We start from the raw sequence: 27,131 nt of genomic DNA, 5'->3' as shown, positions 1-27,131 counted from the left end.
GTTTGTTTTTTAGAATCTAAAACACTGAAAATACAGTTTATCCTCTTTTCTGAGCAATTCATTTTTGAAAAATTATAAATATTTTTACACGTATTTGGTGAAAAGTCCTAAAGCATAGATCTTTTCATGGTATTTTATTTGTATTCATTGTTAAACTCATAAGCATAACTAATGTATTTGCAGTTTAATACACACTGGCGCTTCAGTTTGATAATTACATTTACATTTGTGGTTTATGATCGTAAACGCGACACAAGGCGTTCGATAACATCCATAACAGCCTGGATGAGGAAAAAGATTCACATGACAGTTCAGAAGAAAAAAAAACATAAAACAAAAAACTCCCCAGCCCCGCCTGGTGGTACCTGTGTGGGATTTAGAGGTGCAGTCCGTCCTCCTGTGGGGAACTGTTCCACTTACTGAGCCCTCGTAGCTAATGCAGTCATAACAAAGAAGAGCTGTTCGAGGATAAAACAAAAAGAAAAAACAGCATAAAGAAAAAATTGGGGGCCACCAAATGATCATCATGGTTATTCTCTAGAGATTGGCAGAGTCGCTATCTATCCAGGAACAGCCCCGTTCGATGTTATGGCCGTGTTAGCCATGCCGAAGCTCCACTATCAACATGCACCGCCCCCTGCTGGTAGCAAAGTGTAAGCTTGAGCAGGCACGTATCGGCGGGAAAAAAAGAGAGAAACCGTCCGGCTAGAGAAACAGTTGTTAGTGCTGGGAAAAGACAAGTGTTAGTCGAGCAGATGTTAAAGGCGTTAAAAACCCCCGAACCGCAAGTGTGCCTTGCTTCAGAGCTCCCGGCAGAATGCGAAGGCAGATCTAGTCTCCGCGGAGCCACTCTAATGCGGGACTCGTACCTGCGAAGGCTTTGGAGATCCTCTCCTTCTTCCACTCCCAGGGCTGGTCGTACTCCTCGGGGGGTCGCTCGTCGTCCTGGGGCAGCCGGCTCTCCCGGGGGCAGCGCTGGCGCTCCGGGTCGGCGTCGCCGCCGTTCTCCGTGGGCTCGTACGGGGTGTCGTACAGAGGCAGCTGCCTCAGCGAGCTGTCCTTGGACCCCCGACCGCCGGACCGGATTTCTGTGGAGAGGAAAGACTTAGGGTTACGAACGTAGAGATATTAAAAGCAGCTTTTGTTTTGGATCAGAATCATTTTTATTTCGGCCCCAGCTACACATCAGTGATGCTAACAGTGTCAGTTTTTGTCGTTTCAAGATGTTTCTTTGTTCATTAATTGACAGAACAAACTGGAGATAAATGATAGTTTATACTAGAAGATAAGTAAGAGATGTTGAATATAAAGTGTGTAGAAAATATTGATAGTTTGTTCATTTTTATGTTGCAAGGTGGCCGCTAGATGGCAGTCATTACGTCCTCCACAGCTGAATGTAAGAGATCTCAGCGATGACTGAGGACGAGAGGATACAGTGACTCCAGCAGCTTTTAAAGCAGATGTTTGGACATATTTTGGTTTGAAAACAAATGAAAGCAGTTACGACTTCGTCAAGAGTCATGTGGTCTCTAAATACTACATCAGAGTCAAGTACTGAACAATACTACACATGTATACTTGTTACTACACTATCACAACACAAGAGTCAAGTACTGGACAATACTACACATATATACTTGTTACTACACTATCACAACACAAGAGTCAAGTACTGGACAATACTACACATATATACGTGTTACTACACTATCACAACACAAGAGTCAAGTACTGGACAATACTACACATATATACGTGTTACTACACTATCACAACACAAGAGTCAAGTACTGGACAATACAATACAAATATACTTGTGACTAGAAGATATTGTGATATCTATTTTACCACCAGATTCTTGCCAATACACACACCTTTTGTGGACATTTGTAATAAAATTTGTATTACTACTACCACTACCACTACTACTACTACTACTACTACTATGTTAAGTCATCTCTGCAAAAGAAAAGCAATGTAAGCAGCAAGTTGCTCAGTTAGCATCTCCCCTGCTTTCATTTCTCATGGCAAATAAACAGGATCCACGTCCGTCAAGCTAAGAAAACATAGAATGAAAAAAAGATAAAGAATCAATACTTCAGAATGAAATAAAAGATAAATAAGACAGAAAGTGACTCATTTAGTAGCTAAACTTTTGAGATACTAGTGTTTCTACCCAGGGTTGATGAAAAGTTTGCAATGAAGTTGTGGTTTTCCTTGGAATTAGGGATTAAGGAAAGCTTTTTCACGCTAAAACTAATTTGTATGAATGATGGTGTTTCTACCACAAGTGAAACATTTATTTTCCCAATAAAAAATGTAAATTGTGATGATTTCATCGTCCTTTTACCACTTCCTGGTTTTGTGATGGTCGATATCTTTAGGTTACTACTTTTATTTCTTATCTTAAGTATGCAATACAGATTTTTTTTTTGAAAATCAAAACATTCGAATCAGTGATTCTGATTTTCAGCCATAATAATCTTCACGAGCAACATTGACGACGACGCTGATTGGCTGAACTGTATTCCACTGTCCATGTGATTTATTTCAATAGCAGAAATATCTAAAGCATTTATAAACCTCACAGATGACAATTCATCTGGTTTTATTTGTTCGTTAACGTTTCATGTTTAGTAGAAATGTCTTCACAGTTTCATCTTCATTAAAAAGCTTTTCAAAAACCCAGCCATAACTTCAGGATGTGACGCCATTACTATGGCAACCCAACCGGTTGGTAAAACCATAAATAAATTCAGCGTTAAACAAAGATCTTGCACCTCATGAGGAACTACAGCAAACATCTTGCATTGCTTCACAAAATATAGAATAATGGACCAAATCACTGATGGTTCAATCCAGCACATGCTATAGTAACTTCACAGTGTCTTCTCTCTCCAGCCACACGATGCTGTTTAGAGGCCGACATCGCTCCGGAGTAATGCGAGGAGAATGAAATATTACGACTGCGCTGCTGCATAATTGCCTCTTAGCCTCGGGGGAGCTCCTGCAGGAGAGAAATGAGCAATGCATGGAGGCTAATGGAGTTAGCCAGGGGTTGCGGCAATCCAGAAGGTGAGGCGAGAGGCTTCCACGCTCCTGAAATCCTGCGGCAGAAGACGCACTTTAACATGAGCTTTTTTTGGAAAGCTACTCCTGAGCTGAACGGCTGAAATAGTTAAAAAAAAAAGACAAATTAAAAAATAAAAATGTACTAAACTGGATGTTTAAAGGGTGTCTAGGATTTCATCCCTGTCTACAAATCACCCCCCGCTGTCACTCAACTCCTGTCGAGTCATCAGGGCGGGTGCGAGTCCGCCGAGGCAAATAACAGTGATTGGCGTCGGAGTGGACCGGCGTGTTGAAACACAGAAGCGGAAGCTTTTCGTTTCACCTCTTCCCTCGGCTTGAGGTCGGGGGTCGAGCACCACACCCTTCCCTTGATGTGCCCGGTTACTCCCTGAGCCGGATGCTCGGCTTCCTGTCCAGATGCTGCTCCTTCTCTCTCCTCATACCTTCTCCTTCTACAGTACTTTTGGAGCCGTCAATCACTTTTTGGGGTTTTGAAAGATGTCATTTATTTAAAAAACTTTAAAAGGATTTTACAGGAAAATGTCACCAACAATTATCATCATGTGTTTGATTGTTATCATTCAAGTTTTCTGTTCAAGTTGACAATGACAGTTTATTTTCATTTATTCATCTTTAATCCAACAACAAATTATGGGCTAAACATTTTCTTATTCAGACAGTTATCAATTATTCAGAGTCAACTCCCTCTATGATACCACAAAATAATACTTTTATAACATATATTTGCTATTACAGGCATTCATTGAGTCACTTTCATGATATTTAAACTGTTAAAATAAAAAAAATATGACTTACAGTACAATCTGAATTTTATATTTTTCTCACCATAAATTCCGAATAATCTTATGTATATGTTCACTTTTCCATTTTAAGTTAGTAATTGTATTATCCGGTTTGTCGAACTAAATCCTAAAGAAGTGTAAGTCGCGAGCCAAAAACATAAATATTCAGCATATACAAAGTATGATTTTGATTCTTGCTTTTTGTGTGTTTTTCTCTTTAAGGCTTTATTTGTCTTATTCATCTCCATTTGTCCTTCTTCATTAAACAAATCCTATAATCCGTCTCTTGTTTTGTCACTTGAATAATCAAGCATGAAACATATTTATTACAAATTAAACACCATCAATATCAAACCAGTTGTGTGTGGTTTGCTTTTGACTGTGTTTTTCCGTCTGTTGTAGCCAAAAACCAACGATCAGAAAACAAACTTTGATGACGACGAGACAAGTAACAGACCACTAAGCACTGGTGGAGTCATGTAATACCATCTGGATCCACAAATAATTTGAAGTTCCATCACTCTCTGTGGTACAGAAGGAGCTGCTCTTGCTCTTGCGTGCAGTGCGTTATGCAGGAAAACCTTTGCCACCTGCTGTTCGCTTAATCTGCTTTTAATAGTATTTCAAATGCTAAAAAAGGTACCAGATGATATACGTGAAATTAAAGAAGGCAATTATGAGTGTGTGTGTGATGGTTGTCTTTCTTTGTGTGCCCTGCCTCTCGCCCTATGTTACTGGGATAGGCTCCAATCTCCGCGTGACCCCGACAAGTGATAAAGCGGTAGACAATGAATGAATGAATTAGAAATCAATCAAAATAGTTCCCAATAACTGCTGATGATTGTATTGTGCAAAACTCAAGAGAGAAAAATCTAAATCCTGTCTTCAGGTGAAGGAACGAGTGCAATCATCCTCCACTCAGCAGCCCAGGACACTAAACCTAGAGAGCAGAAAAGACGAATATATTCTCTGCTCTAAAATCTAGACGGCTCCTGTTCCGCTCAATACTCGAGGAGCCCTCTGGGCCTGATACCCTCGCGGTGTAGCGGCAGGCGAGCGAGCTCTGGACAGAATCAAGAAACATTAAGTGAAACCGTCCTGGCAGCCTCGGCCCGTGAGTGTCCAGCCGGGTCTCCTTCCTCCTCGTCCGCCATCAACTTGCTGATTACATTTGCAAGGAAGTAGTAAGCAAGCGGCCCGACGGTGCTTTTATGGCCCGGACTAAATCTCGGAACATGTAAAAGAAAACAAAGTAAGCCGTCTCCAGGGTTGACGAAGTGCCCTTTCAGCGAGCCCCGGAGCGTCGGGGAAAAGCACTTGCGAGGGGCACAATGACTATCTGGGTTTGATTGAGGGGGTCTCTCAAGAGCTGCACTGAAGGATTAAATGTGATTGACTTTTAGACCTGCTGCCAGAGCCGGGTTTGCTCTGCTGCCTCCGACTGGTGCGTCGAGTAAATCTCCAACATGCATTCAGATTATCGGCTCGATGATTATCAGCCGGAGCAGAAATGGAGTCAAATGAGAACTTTATTAAATACAGTTGTTGTTTGACAAATTGATAATTGATAATAATTAGGGAAGCACGGTGGGGAACTGGTAATCCTGAATGTGTTTTGCTACAGATCTCGTCTGGCTTCGTAGCAACCAATTTTCGAAGCGTCCCAGAAGTGCCGTGACCCTAAACATCACCTGTTCTATTTTCCGACACCTGCAGACCGCGGGACAGTGGTGTGTAGTGATTCATTCCAAAATAAAAAGAGAAGGGAACTGCTTCATGAAAGTTCACCAGTCCATCAGTTGCCCTGAGGCTGTTTGACTGAATTGATGTGGCCTTTTTTTGAGATCAGAAATAGAACTACAAACTGATGTTGTAGAAATATCTCAAAACGCACATACCATTTTTCCGTCTTACATTATATTTTACCCTCCTAGCCTAAGAAAAAAATCAACTACTATGCAGATGACACACAGGTGTACCTCACGACTGCTCACTTCAATGTTAATTTTGCTTATTTTCCTTTATCCTATTTCTAAACATGTTGTAAGTTAAGGTAAGGTAAGGTAAAACTTCATTGATCCCTCAGGTGGTCTCCTTCGGGAAATTGTTTTTTTTACCAATAGCCAGCAATTTTTCATAAACAATAAAATAAAAAATAAAAAATAATACATAAAATATAAAATAAGAAGAAGAACAAAAAGAGGAAGAACAAGATGACACAATCTAAGTCTAAAGATAAAGACAAAGAACATAGGTCAAAGAAAAACAACAAAGACAAAGGATACAAAGACTAACATAGAACAGAACATCCAGATACTTTCACTCCACTCCTGCCCCCGAACTCAGAATTTAACAATTTAATAGCCCGAGGAATGAATGAGTCCCTGAGTCTATTTGTTTTGCACCTGGGTAGGAGCATTCATGCACTCATTCTGCTTCTCTGAACAGAATGAGTGCACGAATTGTGCCCTTAAAAATGTATTATATCAAGAGAAAAATACCTGTTACGGCCATTGTTATTTAAATGTTTTGTCTATATTGTGTAAATGTTGTATATAAAAATAGCAAGTAAAAGTTGTAATAACCTTAGAAAAGATGTACCCTTTTTTCTACTTTGTCGTGGATACTTTACTTTTATTTGAAGTTTTACAATCATATCCAGCAATGAGTTTACATTGTTTTGAGTACTTGTCTCTGGTGTTGTAGTATTTACAGACCACATGACTCTTGATGAAGTCGTAACTGCTTTCATTTGTTGTGAAACCAAAATATGTCCAAACATTTGCAACAAAAGTAGAATTCAATAATGGGGTACATCTATGAAACGCAGAATTGATGCAATACATTTTTTTTTTAAATGCACATTTTCAACTTAATTTAACATCAACTGGTGAAACTCACAAAGGCATCACCTAATAATTGATAAAATGGCCGACAAGAGAGCATGTGACTAAATAAGGGGAATATGTGTGGTCCATAGTAGTCTTAAAACTTTTTCATTGAGGCTACGGTTGTAGCCTTAGAGCAAGATGGTTGCAGGTACAATCCAAGTTTAAGGTCCTTGATATGTTGAGTTTGTACTTTCTTATCGTACATGTTCTCTTTATTGAAGATTGGATTAGACTTTATTAATCCCTCTGGAGATCTCCTGCGGGAAATTAGGTTTCCAGTGCAGAAGGTACAGGAACAAGAACAAAGATCAAATGAAAAGAACAAAGTGCAAATAGAGAGAGCATAGATCAAAGGAAATACCACAAAGACCTAAGAGGAAGTAAACAGGATAACATCAACCAAACTTCTCTTCACTCCTGCCCCGAAACTCCCCGAAAGTTATTAAGTCTAATAACACGAGGAATGAATGAGTCCCTGAAACTATCAGTGTTGCATCATGGGAGGAGCATATGTGCTTCGTTTACTTATCTGTTCACTGATGACAGTGTTTATAGACGACAGCGTCTTTATAGACACACAGATGTGGAAAGAACACAGAGTAAGTAAGTAAGTAATTTATATTTATATAGTGCTTTTTAGAGGTTAATCAATATCTTGTTGTGTGAGTAGTAGAGTAGAGTAGTCTCCATTATACGCCAAGTAGCTTCTTATTTTTTATTTAAACAATCATTTCGATGCGACACAGCTCGTGGGTGAATGTGAACCAAAACCATGTTTTGTTTTTTTTCCACTTCTGGATGTCAGAGCTTGTTAATTGAAAGCCATCTCGAGACAAGCTTTTGTCTGAACCGCTTTTGTTCCTCCCGAAGCCTCGGAGACAATTAAATCAAATTCGGCGCATAATGCGGCGCGACTCTTGACAGCCTTTGCTTTTGTGTTTGTCTTCTGACGGATGTGTGCGAGGAACAGTTGTTGGCGGCGGAGGAGAGAGGAGGGCGAGCGACGGAGGAGAGAGGAGGGCGAGCGACGGCGTTCGTACGGATCACCGGGCGTAATGACACTCGGCAGACCCGGCGTCACGGGTCAAGAAGCGAACACCTTCGCTTGTCAGTCCGGCCGACACACGATACCCGGTGGGTGGCCTGGGAGATAAGTACGAAGCCCTGAGTCACCCGGGACCGTGTCCCAGATCCGGACCAGGTACCGCAGATGTTTAGCTCAAAGGTCTTCAACTTCGTATTGACAGCACGATCCAATGGGTTCGGTATTCATGAGCCACTGTAACTCTGCACCTCGTCGTCTTTCCTCCGACGAGCCGAAGAAAAGGTGGATTTATCGTTCCTGAGGCGAGGAGAGAGTCTTCAGAGATGAGAGGAACAAAGGAGGTGGGAAACGACTCGATTAAGTCAGACAAAGTCTCAAAGAGAATGGAAGAGTGGGAGTCATGAAATAATGAGAGAGACAAAAGGTGGTAGTTTTGGAAGCAAATATATTTTGGGAATTCGAACCCAAGAGGGAGTTGGAAGACAAACAGGGAAGAAATTATAAATAAAAGGAGAAAGGGAAACTGATGACAATAACCTGAGGATGCTGTGACAAATCTGTGACAAAACAAATAACATAAATAAAAAAGCTGAAAGACAAATCATATTTTCAGTTGTAAGGAAATACCAGCCTTCTAAAAAAATCAAATACATTTCAACAACTTTCATCACTGCTCTCTTGGCATCTCACTCCCTCTCAGTGAACCCATAGTTGCAGCTGAATGAATTTATCCATTCTTTTATAGCCAACTATGAGTGCACACAGGGTTGCGTATTGGCAAGAATCGGGCAATGTGATAGGTATCACGAAAGAGTTGATAGAATACGGTATATAGTGATATATATTGATACTGTAGTAATAAGTATATATTTGTAGTATTGTCGAGTACTTGACTCTGGTGTTGTAGTATTTACAGACCACATGACTCTTGACGAAGTCGTAACTGCTTTCATTTGTTTTCAAACCAAAATATGTCCAAACGTCAGCTTTAAAAAACTGCTGGAGTCACTGTATCCTCTCGTCCTCAGTCATTGCTCCTTTAACAGCTGCCATCTAGAATGTAACTGCGACAAAAAAACATAACAAAAATATCGGCATGTTCATTTTTGGACTAAAAAAATCTAAATTAAATCTAAAGTAAGGAAACTTTATTTGTAAAGTGCCTTTTACAACACACTTTATTGAACTGTTAACTCTGAATGAACTACACTCAAACATTTTCTTTTAAATGATAAATAGGTGTTCTAAGATGAAACACATGAGACAAATCAGTGTAAAGTTTCCAAATAAAACAATTTAGCTGATTTCATACAACATGCGACTTTCTAAGTGCACGTGAGATTGCGTTGCCTGTTATCCTTGAAGCATTTACGATAAGACGGACGATTCACTGTGATTTTAATTCCATCTTCCCAAGACATTCCAGCAATACTTCTATGAAAGTCCGTCCAAAGATGGCAGTATTGATCGAGGGAGTAATGAGACCTCGTTACGACCGAGAAGCTTATTACTGGAAGATGAATGAGTTCGGAATAGATTCCTGTCAACCTCAGATACAAAGCAAACCAAAATAGAAGCAAACAAAGAGAAGACATGTGTGTGTAGCTGGTAAACAGATGTGTGTGTGTGTGTGTCAGTAGCAGTCGCCCGCATCAATTAAATCTTCACCAAAATGATCAATAAAAAGAAACATCTGTAGGTCGTTCACTCACTTCCTGCTGCTTATTGTCACAAATAAGTGGCGACAGCCAGAGTCTGTCCCAGTGTCTCGGGGATAGAGGCGGGTGAAACCCTGGACAGATCACTAACCCATCACAACTGAAATAACTACACAGACACACCTTCTCAAAAACTCCTCATGCTTTTATGCTCAGTGGGTAAATTTGTGTTTAAAAAAGTTTTCCATATTTGTGAAAAAAAAGAAAGGATGTAACAGAATATCAATACATTTTAATATTGCGGTATTTTTTTTTCACAGGCACAGTTTTATTTCAAATTAATATTTATATTTGTATATTTTGTTATGGTTTATTTTTCACTATAAGTTTGTGTTCAAATGAAATTGTCCATTTTTTTTAAATGTACAATGTACAAAATATTCATGGTGGTTGTTCATTTTTTTGTCGCAATTAGACCTCCAGCCTCTAGATGGCAGCACGTCCTATGAGGCAAAAGGAAGTACGAGATCCTGCGAGATCACAGAGGTTGATTGAGAACTCGGGGAAAATTGTCCGTAGATGTGTGTGTGTGTGTCAATGGTTGTACATCTTTGGTGTGTCAAACTCACGTCCTGTTCAGGGTGTCCCTCGCCCTTTGCCCCGGATAAAATGCCACCTCCGTAAGGGAATAAGTGGCAGAAAATGAATGAACGAGGTCAACAGTCCCTCAGTCCTGACAATCAGCGTTGTCTACCCAGAATCCTTCTCTTCATCTCCATCTCCTGGTCTCAGCGATATATTAAAACAAACTACTACGCAGACGACACACAGCTCTACCTCACAGCTCCTTACATCAGGGGGGGGGGGCAATTATAATTCTTCAAGGGGCCACATTAAATTCTGTCAATGTTGTAAGGGGCCGTCTAGCAAAAAGAAAGATGAAAAAAAATCCCTAAAGAAAAGGACATTCGTCATTAGGCCCTGACATTTATTAAGATAAATAATGTGCATTTTTATTCTTATGTATATATATATATATGAGTTTTTTTAAATAAATTTCTTCAACTAACTTATAAAAAAATATTTTGATGGATTCATATATACTCAAAAAATTACACACAAAAAGGAGGGGAAAAGTAAATAAGTGCTTTGTGAAAATGTAAATGAATAATAAATACAAAATGCACTTAATACATTAGAACCATTGATACAAGATCATACTTTGACATTACAAGGGCCGCATAAATACAGTCAAAAGGCTTTGCTCAGGTCTGCCTTACATTCATCTTTCTTTGTGTCTCAAAACTACCACAAGTTTTTTTAAAAGAAATTGCTTTTTTGTTGCGACTTTTCCTCCAATCAATCTCCACCACAGTCCCTCAGGTCAGAAGTCCTCAATCCTCCACGCCACCCACAGTCCTGGTCCTGAAGGTCCACATCTCACCCACAGAAGACCCGTGGAGAAGGGCTTCTGAAGTGAGCCGTCAGCGCGACAGTGTTGACGCGACGCGAGAGAAAACAGAAGCAACAGAAGCGTCTGCTCCTCCAGGAACAGGCAGGAGTCGACACACTGTGGCTTCAGAGGATCCACAGATGCGTCTTTGTTTTCCTGCAGGCGGCGGCTTTTCAAAAAAAAAAAAAAACTGAGCTCAATCTGTGTCTATTGTTCCAGAGCCGAGATAAGACGAGCGCTGGATTAGAAGCGAGTGCAGCCGGAGTTCAGGTCGCCGTGGAGACAATGATGGGGAAAGGGGGATCGGTTCCGGAATGAGAACCGGGAGGATGAAAACGAGAGTGAAAAGCTGCTGTTTGATGCATAATCTGTGTGGTCGCCGTGTGGTGGTGGGGGGGGGTGTGTCGGGGGGGATAATGACACGTGGACTTGGCTGTGATGAATAGTCGCGCCGTGGCCTCCTACCGATGGGGGTCAACAGCCCATTAATGGTGATGGGCCTGAAGCAGGAGCCATCAGCGTCCCGCTCGGACCTCCAGGACCCTCCGAGGGAGACTTCTTCGCTCTGACAGTGACGAGTATTAAGTGATGTCACGCCACAGCCAACCACGAGACGGACGCGAAAGCACTTATGTTTAAGATATAACGTCAGACGAGTCCGGGTCAAGCTGAGTTCAGAACCATTGAAGTATCGGACCTTTTATTGGCCGGATTTATTAACCTTGTTTCCAACAATATTTGCAAACAAAATTCGTTTTTCAACCCTACAGGATATTTTGTTCATCGTACTTGATCGTATTTATAATAATAATTGTATTTTTATTTCGTTGTTTCAACCAAAACTGTAAAATAAAGCAAATGTTTGTTTTTTACATTAAAAAAATACTAGAAGAACACAATTATTTATTCATTTTTCACAACTTTATCCCTTTTAGGGTCACGGGAAACTGGAGTCTATCCCTGTTTCATTGGGCGAGAGGCAGGGGACACCCTGGACAGGACGCCAGTCTGTCGCATGGCACATCATACACACACACACTCATACCTACGGACAATTTCCTCCAAGTTCTCAATCAACCTCTGTAAGTTTTTGGACTGTGGGAGGAAACCGGAGTGCCCGGAGTAAACCCACACAACACAGGGAGAACATACTATGTCCACACAGAAAGGTCACAATTTGGCTTGGCTTGGAAGTGAACCAGCAACCTTCTTGCTGTGCGTCGTGCGTCCTATCAATTTTAATTACTCTAACAAAAAGCTACTCTTGTTTTTCCTAGAGATTCAATCTTTTTACCGTAACCACGCCCACTCTGCTGTGATTGGTCAAACATGGAGGTTTGTCACTGCGTCTCATCAATCCTGGTCTCCAAATTCAATGGACTTGTTGTATAAACAAAGCAGGGCATGATCACAGCTGGCTGGAGGAGGAGTGAAGCCATTATTACGTCATAATGGACTCTCGTAACCTCTCGTTCGCCCAGATTTCAGAGCAACTTTATAAGTAATAAGTTAAAAATGTGGTCATGATGAGGAACTTACTGCATCCTTATGAGAGTTGGAGTTTGATATTAGTTTCCCTTTAATAAGAAAAAAATTATATGAAAGTGAATTAAAACATACAAAAAAAATAAAATGAAGCAGGGAAAAACACAAAATAAATAGACCAAATACTTGAGAAAAAAAGTGAATAAATAAGAAATACTGACTCAAACAAAGGACAGAACAGGACACTAAGTATTAAATACATAATCATAGATGGACTGAACATGTACCTACGGTTGACAAAAAGATAAATAAAGAAAGCAAATACACACATAATCGTCCAAATACCTCAAGCGATTAAAGTCAATGTAAGTTTTAAAGAACCTACATTCATGGCCGTATCAATTAAAGGGCCTCAACCCAGTGCAAAACCTACAGGAGCAAAAACATAGCCTTACAGTTTAGGTTCCCTCACAATTTATAAAAATAATAAATACCATACTTTGCAACTACTATATATAGAAATGTGTACATTTGGAAAATTTGCTAAAAACTCCTAAACATTGTGACATGTGTAATAAAACATTTTTCATTCATTTCTTAATAGATATCAGTAGTTTTGGGGGCCAGGTCAGCTCAGGGGCCAACAGAACTGCTTGGTGAGAGTAAAAACTTCATTGATTCAGGTCATTCCTCCATAAATACTCACAGACATGAAGGATGAAACTGTTACACACGGAAAAAACATTAACTTTGAAAGTATTTCTTCCGCTGACATTTCTGCGTATTATGAGATAATCCCATAATCTGCTCCGGCGGCACAACAAGGCAGGAGGAGACATGTGTAGGAAACGAGCTTCGTGTCGTCGTCTCTCTCGCTCTGGGCTGCGTCTCATTAGCGACGATGAATCGCTGACGTGTTTCTTGAGAACGTGAAGCAACTGTTGCATCGACACCTGCGAGCAGAAGCTGCTGCATCTCAACGGGATTTCATCATAAAAACATCCATTTAGTCTCGTGAGCATCTGGTGTCGAAGGTCAATGTAGTGATGACAACTGTTGACTGTAGTAACGAGGATATATGTGTAGTATTGTCCAGTACTTGACTCTGGTATTGTGATAGTGTAGTAACGAGGATATATGTGTAGTATTGTACAGTACTTGACTCTGGTGTTGTGATAGTGTAGTAACAAGGATATACAGTATGTGTAGTATTGTCCAGTACTTGACTCTGGTGTTGTGATAGTGTAGTAACAAGGATATATGTGTAGTATTGTCCAGTACTTGACTCTGGTATTGTGATAGTGTAGTAACAAGGATATATGTGTAGTATTGTCCAGTACTTGACTCTGGTGTTGTGATAGTGTAGTAACAAGGATATATGTGTAGTATTGTACAGTACTTGACTCTGATATTGTGATAGTGTAGTAACAAAAATATATGTGTAGTATTGTCCAGTACTTGACTCTGGTATTGTGATAGTGTAGTAACAAGGATATATGTGTAGTATTGTCCAGTACTTGACTCTGGTATTGTGATAGTGTAGTAACAAAAATATATGTGTAGTATTGTCCAGTACTTGACTCTGGTATTGTGATAGTGTAGTATCAAGGATATATGTGTAGTATTGTCCAGTACTTGACTCTGGTATTGTGATAGTATAGTAACAAAAATATATGTGTAGTATTGTCCAGTACTTGACTCTGGTGTTGTGATAGTGTAGTAACAAGTATATATGTGTAGTATTGTCGAGTACTTGACTCTGGTGTTGTGATAGTGTAATAACAAGTATATATGTGTAGTATTGTCCAGTACTTGACTCTGGTGTTGTGATAGTGTAGTAACAAGTATATATGTGTAGTATTGTCCAGTACTTGACTCTGGTATTGTGATAGTGTAGTATCAAGGATATATGTGTAGTATTGTCCAGTACTTGACTCTGGTATTGTGATAGTGTAGTATCAAGGATATATGTGTAGTATTGTACAGTACTTGACTCTGGTGAAGTCATAACTGCTATCATTTGTTTTCAAACCAAAATATGTCCAAACATCAGCTTTAAAAGCTCCTGGAGTCCACTGTATCCTCTTGTCCTCAGCAATCATAGGGATCTCTTACTGACTGAGTACGAGAGGATACAGTGATTCCAGCTGATGTTTGGACATATATATCTGTAAATTCTGCAACACCAGAGTCAAGTACTCGACAATACTACACACATATACTTGTTACTACACTATCACGACATATCGTATTGTTGACCCGGTATCATGATACGTATCATTTCTCCAGATCCTTGCCAGAACACATCCTTAGTGAGAAGCCAAAGCAGTGAACGATGAATCCTTCAAAACTATCCTTAACCACATGAAAATAGTATCACTTCTAAATCATTCTAACAAAATCTCAATCATTTTCCTAATCATCCACTCACATTTGAGTTATGTTTCTGAGCGACGAGCTAAAGAACAAGGGTTTAAGAATCTTTATGTAACAGCCAACGGTTTCTTCACGCTGCTGAGTCAGCACCTGAACTCTGCTAATGAGCAATAATCCCAGGATCTATGGGAGTAAAGTCGCCTCGCAGTGCCGTCGACCTCGGATAAACCAGTCGCTGACACACTCGCCGCCACTCGGAACCTGAACCGAGCTCCTATTTACTGGTTTAATATCATCACAAGTGACTATTATGTATTCATTTTAATGTCAAAAGCTGAAGAACAAGAAGAAATTGTTGAATATTTTCAGAGGTTTTTGATTCATCGACAAATCATCATCCATTTGTGTAGATTTCTTTGGAAAACCTTATATAAAAATGTTATTTATTTATTTAATAATAGTTTAAGATGACATTTTCCAAGTCAATCTATCCATACATTAATTTTATTTTTTTTCCTTCCCTCGCTCCAGATGGAGGGTATTCTTTTTCATCTCTCCATCAATTCCCCGGGTCTGCCCTGGGGCCTCCACCCTTGGAAAGGTACCCTCGACCAGCTACTCTTGGGTAAACTTCTATCTCTAAGACAGATTCCAGACATCAAGGAAAGAAAATATATCTTTTTTAGATCCGACAGAAAGATTGAAGAACATCCATCCGTCAAGGGAGAGCTTTGTCTCTTGGCTCAGCTCTTTCTGCATGAATGTAACTAAGCAATAAAAAAATTGTTTTTCGGAACGGATTCAATTCATTTACTAGCAAAAACACCATTAAAAACTCCAGTCGACGAATCTATGCTCTTGTTTTTCTTTGTCGACACTTCATGAATTTTAACGCGTTCTGATTAACGTTCCCGAAGACGCTGATGAAATTTAGGGGAAAGGCTTCTGCGGTAGAAAAATTATGCATCGTCTTCCGCCGCCTTGTCACGTATTGATTTAAACGCCACCTGAGAGTTTGATCGTGACGTCTTGTGACAAATCAATCTCATGAGAGAGAAAAGTGTCTCGAGCGAGCAAACGACATATTTGTCCGACGAGCTTTTATAAACCATGTTGTCGTTTTTGTGCTTTATTTAATTTAATCTTGTATTTTTCAAACTATGTTTATCTATTCAAAACTGCATTATTATTATTATATTTATTTATTACTACACAATTGTTTTGTTTAAACATTTATTTTTCTGCATGTTTTTCAATCGTTTCTATGTTTACATTCTTGCGTATCAGATTTTACACGAATACTATAATATTTCTTATAAATATCCAACAGTTTATTGTTTAAATGTTATCATTTTATTTGATTTATCTTCAATGCCCTTAAAGTGTCTGTAGTAATTAAGTATATGTTCACAAATATGTATAGTATAACATGATAAATAAATAGTATATTTCTTATTAAACTGTTTATTGATTAATTGTTATAATTCTATTTGATTTATCTTAAAGGCCCTTTAAAAATGTCTTAAGTAGTAGTTTATAACAAATATATTTTCAAAATAATTTATAGTACTACATTATAACTAAATAGTATAATATGTCTTATAAATATTCATTTTTTTATTGATTTAATGTTACGATTATACCCTTTAAAAATGTCTGTAGTAATTTGAAATACATATTCACAAATATGTATAGTATAACATGATAAATAAATAGTATATGTCTTATAAATACTTAACTGTTTATTGATTAAATGTTATTATTTTATTTGATTTATCTTAAAGGCCCTTTAAAAATGTCTGTAGTAGTCATTTGTAACAAATATATTTTCTAAAATATTTATACTATATATCATGATAAAAAAATAGTTTATTTCTTATAAATACTCAACTGTTTATTGATTAAATGTTATAATTGTATTTAATTTATCTTAAAGGCCCTTTAAAAATGTCTGTAGTATTAATTTGTAACAAACATATTTTCACAAATATTTATATTTAGTACAATAGATGAATAGTACAATAAAATAAAAATATATATTTTTATTTTGGGGGGGAAACTTAAACGTATTTAATCAGCACATATACATATATTTCTGATCATTTTACAAAAAAATAACCTTTATATTTTCCCAAAGGGTTCAATTAATTGAATAAAAAATTATTCATTATTTTGACCAGAATTGAATTTATTTTAACAAACTAATAATCTAATAATTTTCGCAGTAGTATTTCTATGTAGCTTTTAATAAATAAATACATATATATATATATTTAAAATCATGCTTCATATTTATTAGTGTTTAATTATTATTATTATTATTTTTTTCATTTACTTTCTTTAATAATTAAAAAAAATACATGCATGTAGAGTCAAACTATGGCAGTAAAAGTACACAGAGAAATACAGGTAAGTACTAAATATACAGTAATGACAGCGTGGACGTGGACCGGTCACTCGGGGACGCCTCACTTCAGGCTCAGACCTCAGACCTGAGGCTGCAGAGACTCGTCCTCCACCTCCTCCCTAAAACATCCGTCAGCAGAACCACGAGACCTTTACTGCTGCGGCGGCAGAAAAAACACACAAACGCTAATGAAACGCTGGTCTCTGCCAGCACGGGTTTGGGGGGAAAGTGGAGTCAAGAGCTGCAGCTTTAATCCGACAGAACGTTGCGACGTCGTTTAGGTGGAAGAACCCGAGCCAGAGAGAGCAGATGATGCTGAGTCTGAGTCATCTTCTGCTGATCCATCCCAGCATCCGTGGAGTTCCCACGCTGGGACCAGTTTTACAGGAATGAAGGGAAAACAAATGCAACAACAATAACAACAACTACCACTGAAAACACTATTTTTATTTGTATTATTTTTTAAACACTTTCTTACATTCCTCATCCATCATTTATAACATTTTCATTATCATTTTATTTGATATAATATTGTATTCTTAAGTATTATATATGTGCTAATAAATTGCTATTTATATTAGATATATATATATATATATATTAAACATGTATTATTATAGATATTAAGTATAACGATGATCACGACTTTTCTAATTTCTTTATTTCTGATCCTTTAGCTCAGCTCTTTCCACCACATGGTTGTAAATTTAACTAACTATGCAATAATTAACCTGGATAAACCAAGGATAAATACATAAATAAATAGTATTTTAATACTTTATTCCCACATTTGTATGTTTATTAAACTCATCATTACATTATTATTCATTTAAATAAGGATTTTGACCACTTAAAAGAGTAAAAAACAAGTAATAAAACATGTATTTTCGACTTGCATTCATTTATATAATTTTGATTATTGTTTTAACGTCATATTATTACCACATTAGTATTTGTATTATTACAAATATGATAAAACAGTTGGATAAATAATACAAATAATTACAATTATTATTATTCATATATGAATAATCATTTTTGTGTTTTTTGTGTATTTTTACATGCAGTTGCATGTGAGTACTGATCATTATTAACATCATTATATTTTAAAATATAAATTTACAAATGTCTTTACTTTTAAATATATGACACCTGATGACTGATGATTATAAAAAATAAAAAAATCCATAATAAACATTATTTTTACATATTTTTAATACATGTTTAAATGTATTTAACGTGTCACAACAATAATTATTGGTTCTTGTTATTATTCATTGTATGTATTATATGTTATAACATATCATGTTAAATGTTTGATACACAGTAGGGTGCTGTTTGAGGTATCCGGGTCACCATGACCCAGAGATAATACAAGTAAGTAAGTAAGTCATTTTTATTTGTATAGCGCTTTTCCAGACAAGGGTCACAAAGATCTTAAAAAATCAAAACAATATTCAATAAATTGTATACTTTAAAGGGCAAAATAAAACTGATAACACAACAGGAGGGTTAATTTAAAGATATATATTACAATTATTAACATATTGAGTATGTATGTATAAATATTTTGAGTCATTTACTCTTTACTATTTTATCAAAATAAAAATATACACATAAATATACATTATATATGTTTTTCAATTTTAATCTTTGTATAATTTTCTTCGTGTCATTTCCTTTTATCTATGTTTATATTTGCACTTTGTCATCCCTTGCACTTTTTATTTGCACTTTGTCCTTGTTTTTATAAAACTAAGAAGACGTCCAGAGGGAATATTGATCCATTTATATATATTTGAAATACTTCTGCAGCTTCTAGAACCTTCTCTCTGCACTTCACTTAACCTCCGGAGCATCAACTGCTGAACCCAGAGCCAGGAACAAAGATCTTTTGTTTTGGGAGCATCGTCTCTGTCAAGTGAGCTCATCAGCATCTGTCGAGCATGTTTCACGAAGGAATGCGTCTGTTGACTTTAGCCGTCTCCCTCCATACGTCACGGTGTTTGGCCAGGAACACCACACCGCCCATCGCTCCGGCTGTAATTATCGACGTGCGCGAAACGCACGGAGGCCCGTTCTAAAAACTGCACCTTGCCGAGTCCAAACCTGCCATTACCGAGGGCAGAAATACCGCGTCAGGACCTCAGAGGAGCCGCGAGGCCATTTAGCCGAGGAGACGACCGGCAATTTGGGATTCCTCGTCCTTCCCCCCGGTGGCGGCGCTCGCCGACACAGCTGGCAGCGACCCGGAGAGTTGACGGCTGACAGATGGATGACGTGTACGTCCAAGAGGTTCAAAGTCTTCGACATTCCAAAAACTTTCCCGCTCTGAGTGAAGCTCTCGCCACGAGTCACATTGTTGGACCTCGTGCGACAAATACAAGGCGTGTTGACGTTAAAACATGGAATATATCAGTGTCATCCAGATGTTTAGTGGTTTTTATTTAACATTTCAAATTCATTTATTTATTCAAAGGTTGTCTTTTTAGGCATTGAATTGTTTATTTGAATAATTGAATTAAAGTTGTCTATTTTGAAAAGGGAAATTTGTTTTATTCAAAAATATGAATATTGATAATTTAATTTTAAAAACATATATCATTTTTACACATATAGTTTGATATTCTAATTCCATTTATTCAAAAATAAAGATCCAAATTATTGAATTTGTAGCCTTTTAAATTCATACAATCGTTTCTATATAACAATAATGAATTTGAAAAAGCTATGGATGAAAAAAAACAATCAACGTTAAATATGTATTATTTTAATAATTGCAATAACATATTCAAACTATGTGTGTAAAAAAAAGTATTAATTTTGTATTTTTTTTATTCAACTATTTAAAAATGGAAAAAAATAATAATAAAAGATTAAAAAATGTAAACGTTGAAATAAATCATCACTGATAATTGATAAAGTTCCAGCGATTAAACGAAATACAACAAAAGTCTAATTAGTTGTCTAAACAAAACTGCTGATGCAGTAACTTCTCATCAGGACCATGTTTTCAACTCATTACTTCACAAAGTTGCTCTGAAATCTGGGCGAACGAGAGGTTACGAGAGTCTTTTATGACGTAATAAAGGCTTCACTCCTCCTCCAGCCAGCTGTAATCACGTCTCGCTTTGTTTATACAACAAGTCCCTTGGAGGTAAAGACTAATGGGATTGATGACGCGCGGTGACAAACCTCCATGTTTGACCAATCATTTCAACCAAATCATCTCCAGAAAAAAAGTGTTTTCAGTGGGCGGAGCTTAAGATCATTTTCGATGAAAACAAACACACACTGATGATACACAGAGTCACACATCACAACAACACACACTTAAATCAACACATTAGTTGAACTTTGACCTAAATTAGCTGATTAAAGAGAGAGTTGTGTTGTGCTGAACTATACTGCTTCTGGACTCCAACAGAGTCAAAAGGTCGAGGTGTTCCTGAAGCTCTTAATCGCTCGACTCTGAGCACTTTGTTCTCCTCAGCACCGGCGAGTCAGAAACGAAACGACGGATGAATAAAAAAGTGCGGCGGGAGGACGGCTGTGCCAGAAGCACCGCATGGTGCCGGTGTGACGACGAGGTGAACGGAAGCCTGGGTCGCACGTGTGGTCGTGAGAAGAAGGCGGATTTAAAAAACGAGAAGGCGGCGTCTGTGGAAGAAGAAACGCTCTGACTTCTTGCACTTCCTGCTCAGACAGAGGAAGCTGCAAGGATCCTGTCAGGAACAGGAGGGGCGGCGTTCTTCTGACACCGACACAACTTCAAGCTCTTTTGTTTCGGCGCCGACGCTAACCAAAACAAAGCAGGACTTTCTCAAAATATGGAACAATTATCAGATATTTTTAATGTCTTTGTTTGTTCTCGACATCATGATGCTAGCAGTAGTATTGACGAAGTAAAGTCATGGTTTTTAACCTTTTCTAGATAATCCTACTGCAATTATTCTATGTTCAGAATAACCAGAACTCCACGAAGGTTTAAACCTGCTATAAAATACAAAAATACATTGTAGAAAAAGTAAAGTAAAAGTAAAAAAATAGGCCGATCATTACAGTAGTACTTCAGCCGTAGCCCGAACACAGACAAGAAACAAAATGGCGTCTTTGTTTTGAACAAACGTTCTAATTAAACATCGTTTTTAAACTGGTGGCGCCACCTACTGACCTCTTTACAGTATGACACTGTTTCATGAAGCTTCCCCAGACCATCACTACCAGAAAGACGACAGAAAATAATGAAACTTTCCTTTGATGTTTGCATCATGTCGTGCATAAACTTGCTGAACATGCAACTGCAGTGATGAGTTCACTGAGAGGGAGCAGGAGGAAGCGAGAGCCGTGTGAGAAATTAAACTATCGACTTAGAGAGTGAGTCGTAGAGTGATTTTATTTCAATAAGAAACGCCTTTTTGTAGTTATTTATTTTGTATTTTTCGGAAAGTCTCTTCTAAAACATGTATTAAACAACATTATTTTAATTTTTCCTTAACTAAGTAAGTAAGTAAAGGTTACTTCAGGGAATGTTTCAGGTCAAATATTATTTTTAACCTCTTTTTCCCCTCACATGTGTACTTCTGTTCTGTGTTGCACTACAAAGTAGTACTACTGTCTAATGTACAACTTCTGTATTATTAATTATATATATATATATATATGGACTTCATGCTGTAACAAGACAAATTTTCACACGGTGGGACGAATAAAGGATTATCTTATCTTATCTATACCAGCTAAAAAAGCATGACTTGCTTCCTATACTTAACCTCAAGGATTCTGTTCTTTGATTATTAAATCATTCATTCCTTTTCTACTGCTTTATCCCTTACCGGGGTCGCGGGGGGACTGGAGTCTATCCCAGGGCGAGAGGCAGGGGACACCCTGGACAGGAAGCCAGTCTGTCGCAGGGCACACAAAGACAAACAACCATTCACACACACACTCATACCTATGGACAATTACCCCAAGTTCTCAATCAATCAATCTCAATCATGTATGTTTTTGGACTGTGGGAGGAAACCGGAGTGTCTGGAGTAAACCCACGCAACACTGGGAGAACATACTAACTCCACACAGAAAGGTTGTCTCGGTTCGTGACATACGTTTCTGCCTTTAAAACAACATATTCCTCCGAAAATAATCCAAACCCTAGGTTGACACGAGGGTGAGTAGAAAATGAGCGAACTATCGCTGCGACTCAAAGACATTTTTATTGCTTTACAATATTCAGCAAAGAATCCATCACTGCTAATGCCTGGTGTCAGATCTGCTGCTGGAACTGATCACGACGAGGTACACGACGCTGTAAACGTGTCATCATCACGACACGCTGACATTCTCCACCATTGTTGTGCGAGTGGAAGACACGTCAGCGGCGTCCCTGTTGGGGAAAATGATGGCTGACCTTTCCGGCGGCAGTGGAGGCAGAACATCGAGCAGCATGTCGAGCCGTCTATAAAAACACACGACCGGTTCAACGGCTGCTGAGGAGGAGGAAGATTATCCCATTTTGTTGATCTTTTCAACATTCGACGTCCGTCTGTGCGCATCAGCCCGACTCATTAATAACCTTCATTAGAGATGCCAGTCCGGTTTGGATGGACCGGCAGCGACGTTCCGCCTCCCTCGCCTCCTGATACACTTACGCCGGCTGTGTAATGACCGCCGGACAATTCAATTAAGGGAGAGGCATTAGATCAGCGAGAAGATTTAAGAGTCACGCACTAAAAGCATCATTTATCACCATCCCCCGGACCTCTGGGACGGCGGATCCCGTCCTGGAAGGTGACACACGACTCGCCGGGACGAAAAATTAACCACGTCTTTTTTTTTTTTTTTAAATCGGAGCTAATGACGCACGATTGATTGGTTCGTGATTCGGAACACGAGCCATTCGTCAAGTTTCAGGCGGCGACTATCCTGCGGGGGGCGACGAAGATGACGTTAATCAAGATAACTGCCTTCACCATTCGTACGAAACTGATTTGCGAGTCATTTTGGTTGGTCAAGACAAGTCGCACCGATTGGGGCAGGGGCTCACAAGGCCTGGGGCACACCATGGAGAGTTTTGGGAACACCCCTCTAGATCCAAGAGGCTTCTTTAGTTCCAAATGACTGGTCTGAGGAGAAGGTATACCTCTTACTAGTGATAGTCTCATGAAGCTTCATGAAGCAGTGCCATGTTGCTTAGAGGTCAGTAGGTGGCAACATCAGTTTGAAAATGATGCGATGTTTCTTTAGAAACAAAGGAAAATAGTAGCAGAGACGCCATCTAGTGGACTCTGAAGATAATGACACTGCTTCATGAAGCTTCATCAACACATCACTGCCATCTAGTGGACTCTGAAGATAATGACACTGCTTCATGAAGCTTCATCTGACCATCACTACCATCTAGTGGACTCTGAAGATAATGACACTGCTTCATGAAGCTTCATCTGACCATCACTACCATCTAGTGGACTCTGAAGATAATGACACTGCTTCATGAAGCTTCATCTGACCATCACTGCCATCTAGTGGACTCTGAAGATAATGACACTGCTTCATGAAGCTTCATCTGACCATCACTACCATCTAGTGGACTCTGAAGATAATGACACTGTTTCATGAAGCTTCATCAGACCATCACAACCTCTTACTCGGTGAAAAACAGAAGGAAACATGGAGGAGTTGGGACTAATGTGAAGTATGTAGAAGCCCATCAGGGTGAGTCAACTCTTAAGTGTAGTTAGAACCATGAAAGCATCTGTCGAGCGGTGTCATGATCACATGATCCCAGGTGTGTATAGGGGAATCTGCTGCATTGTAAGTGAGTGGTGAGTGGTGAAGATGGCTTCTTAAACTCCTCTTTCAAACCATCATTCATCTCCGTTGAGGGCAATCTCTTGAACCATCAACATCCAGTTCTGTATGGGGCTACAGGGGTCGTGAAGGTAAGAGGCCTGTAACTCCTCCCTAAGGACTGTATTCAAGCAGAACACGAAGATTTTACCAATCGTTGAGTAAGAGGTAAGCTCAGAGCGTGCCATGGGTCTTCCACCAGAGGCTGACCTTACAAGTGTAGCATCCAGAAAGAAATCCTGCCCAGAAGTCCTCATCATATGGATGTGGATGAGCTTCGGCTCAGCTTTGAGTGTTGCCTTCATGATTTCCCAGCCGAGCGATAAGGTCCAGACACCGTGTGGATGAAACTCATTATGGTCACTTGAAACCACAAGTGGGGATAAAAGTGATCAATTGCCCATGAAGCCAAGAGCTTTATTTCTTTCTTCATCATGACGGAGCAAAAGAATGTCCTCATTATTGGGAGAAACATCCCATTCAGAACCGAGGTTCTTAACTTGGATCAAGGTAGCTTTTGTCAGAGGTTAATCCCAAATCTGACAAGTTCTTTAGTCTGTTTAAAGTCACTTTGCTTTTACTTACAAATATTTATTTAAATATGCATCAACCCTAAAGTATCTTTCTACGATTACCAAAGAACATTATTGAAGCAGATCAAAAGGAATGAGTGAATGAATTGAATTAGCACCTTAAGTAGTGAATAAATGGATGTGTGGAGAAACAGTTAAGGAGAACAAATTGTTTGGTCAAGTGAATAAGAGAGACCGTTTTGGATCGAAGAACACTAGCAATAGGAAGATAAAGCTAAGGGTTCAGCTCAGTGACTCATTCATTCCTCGTGCTATTAGACTTTATAACTCAGTTTTATCCTTTTAGTTCTTCATGTTATTTCCTTTATTCTATGCTCTTTACATTTGCACTTTGTCATCCATTGAACTTTGTTCTTTTAATTTGCACTTTGTTCTTCTTTTGTTGAAAAGCGATTAATAAAGTATATCTGATCTAAACTAAAGAGGATGATCAGATAAATAAAAAGGGCTGAAAAATAAAGGATGAACCTTCTGAAAGGCTTGTGACTTACCTAGAAGTAGTGATTTGTCGATGAGGCTTCATGATACTGCATCGGTTGTTTCATGAAACAGTGTCTTCATTTTATTCTAAAAGACCACTAGAAATCACTCTCTGCTTTATAATCTTTGACTCTGATCTACTAATTCAATGAAACATCATTTTCACTGAGGGTGACATCTAGTGTTCTTTCAAACTGTATCGTGATACAGCATCAGCTGCTTCATGAAGCCTCATCAACACATCACTGCCTAGAAGAGGTTCAATGAAGGACTTTTGATATAACACCTAAGATATTTAAATAAACACAGAGTTAAATCTCTTAAGTATTATCCATCAACAACTAGAAAAACATTCAGTTCACGAAGACAAACCGAGTCGAAGGTTTAACACTCATATTCAGGCGACACTGACGAATCAGTCACAGCAAACTGAACTTTACATCCTCTTCTGCTGAAGCAAATATCAAAGATGATCTGGAAGAACGAGATGCGACGACATTGTTTTGCCAACAGCACCTTCATCTTCCTCCACTGATCCTCCGTATCCGTTTACCTGAAGCAGAGTTTACCCTCTTCTGCTGATGTGTCGCTCAGCCTCGCACACCGCGAAGATTTATATTCAAACAAAGATCGTGAAATTCACCCCGTGAGATTAGAAAAACAGCAGAAACATCCGAGGGAAGAAATGCAGGAGTGATAGTCCCCGGATACTCAAATGTCATGGAAAACACATCTCAGACGGCTCGGCCACCCGGTCTGGAATTATCACTTTCAATTTCCTGCCTGTTTACGGGAAACTGCGATGGATGCACGGCTTTATCTTTTTTCTGTGGCTGGATTCTCAAATTACCTTTTTTTTTTCCACAGATAGGGAAATAGCCTTCAAGGCCATTCAAGGTTAGAATGAGAGGAGATTGTCGCACCCGTCTGCCAAAAATAGCTCCCGTTTCCTCAAAATGGAAATGATTTTTGTAGTTTTTTTAAAAACATGTTGATGAATTCAGATGCTCCTCATCCTGATCCATGTGTTACAAGGATAGAAATGACCTCATTCCTTGTTTGGTATCTATAGATTCAACATACATTTATTTGAATCCACTCTTTATGTCTGCACTTAGTAAGTACCTGGTTGGAAGTAAAATATATTTATGTGGAATATTTTAAAGCTCTGTGCTCACACATTTTTCATATGTTTAGTTTGTCCCTTTAGATTTTTTATAGAACTTTGTGTCCCAAATCGCGCACATTTGCACTTACACTGTATTTTGAGTACACAAGTGGTCCACACCGACACAACTTCAAGCTCGTTCTTTTGTTTGTTTCTTTTTCTTCCCACCCTCAACAGCCTCCATCTTAGTGACGTAGATGAAGCTAAACTGAAGCTACGTCACTGGCGACGCGTCTTTGGAGCAGATACCGACGTAAATGTCTCGAGAAAACACTCATTTTACCACAAAACAACAGTAATAACACAATGAAACACAACTTAATAACTTGTTTCAATTGGAGAAAAGCGCTGAAAAGTTGTAGTGTTTCAACAGCTGGTTACAATCAGTGTTAAAAAATAGTAGAAGAAGAAGCTGTCGAGTCATTTCCTGTAAGTGTGTAGAGTTTGATTTGAGACAGTACTACACTGTTGAAATTTGAGCACTGTGCAAGAAAGTGCTCTGTCTTACAGTAAAGCAGTGAAATTGAGACCTGAACCACTCCGAACCACAATGCTGTTTTCTCAGGATTTTCTATTGTAAGGAATGACCCAGTGTTTATTTGTTTATTTATAGTTGTCGTTTGTGATTTAAATGATATTTGGTGAATAAATGTCTTGTATGAAATGGTAACAGGTAACAAGGACGAACTTCCTTGCTTCATACAGTGTTTGATGAAAGGTTTCCTGACAAAAGAAGACAATATTTAAGATGCCTGTGTCGCTGTGAATAAGTGTTAACATGGAACATGTGTAAGACATCTTCTTCTGCCATTCGTATTTGACCAAGTCTGGACGTAAACACAGGATGCGAA

General features: G+C 38.7%; 1 protein-coding gene across 4 annotated transcripts in view; it reads right to left on the bottom strand.

Moving 5' to 3' along the window:
• The window catches only part of shf (Src homology 2 domain containing F), a 130,608-nt gene that overhangs the window by 38,753 nt on the left and 64,724 nt on the right, over window positions 1-27,131 (bottom strand). For 2 of the 4 annotated variants that reach the window (XM_087793154.1, XM_087793156.1), the window contains exons 3-4: window positions 870-1,088; window positions 366-458 (exon numbers count right to left, since the gene is read on the bottom strand). In XM_087793154.1, coding sequence (XP_087649280.1) covers window positions 366-458; window positions 870-1,088 — 312 coding nt within the window. The remainder of the gene's footprint in view (window positions 1-365; window positions 459-869; window positions 1,089-27,131) is intronic. The other 2 variants (XM_087793155.1, XM_087793157.1) reach the window with 1 other exon arrangement.

This window comes from Callionymus lyra, chromosome 6, assembly GCF_982586985.1.
Source record: "Callionymus lyra chromosome 6, fCalLyr1.hap1.1, whole genome shotgun sequence".
In the NCBI taxonomy this organism is placed as follows: domain Eukaryota; kingdom Metazoa; phylum Chordata; class Actinopteri; order Syngnathiformes; family Callionymidae; genus Callionymus; species Callionymus lyra.
The sequence above is the reverse complement of the archived record's forward strand: the minus strand, read 5'-3'. Positions and strand labels throughout refer to the sequence as shown.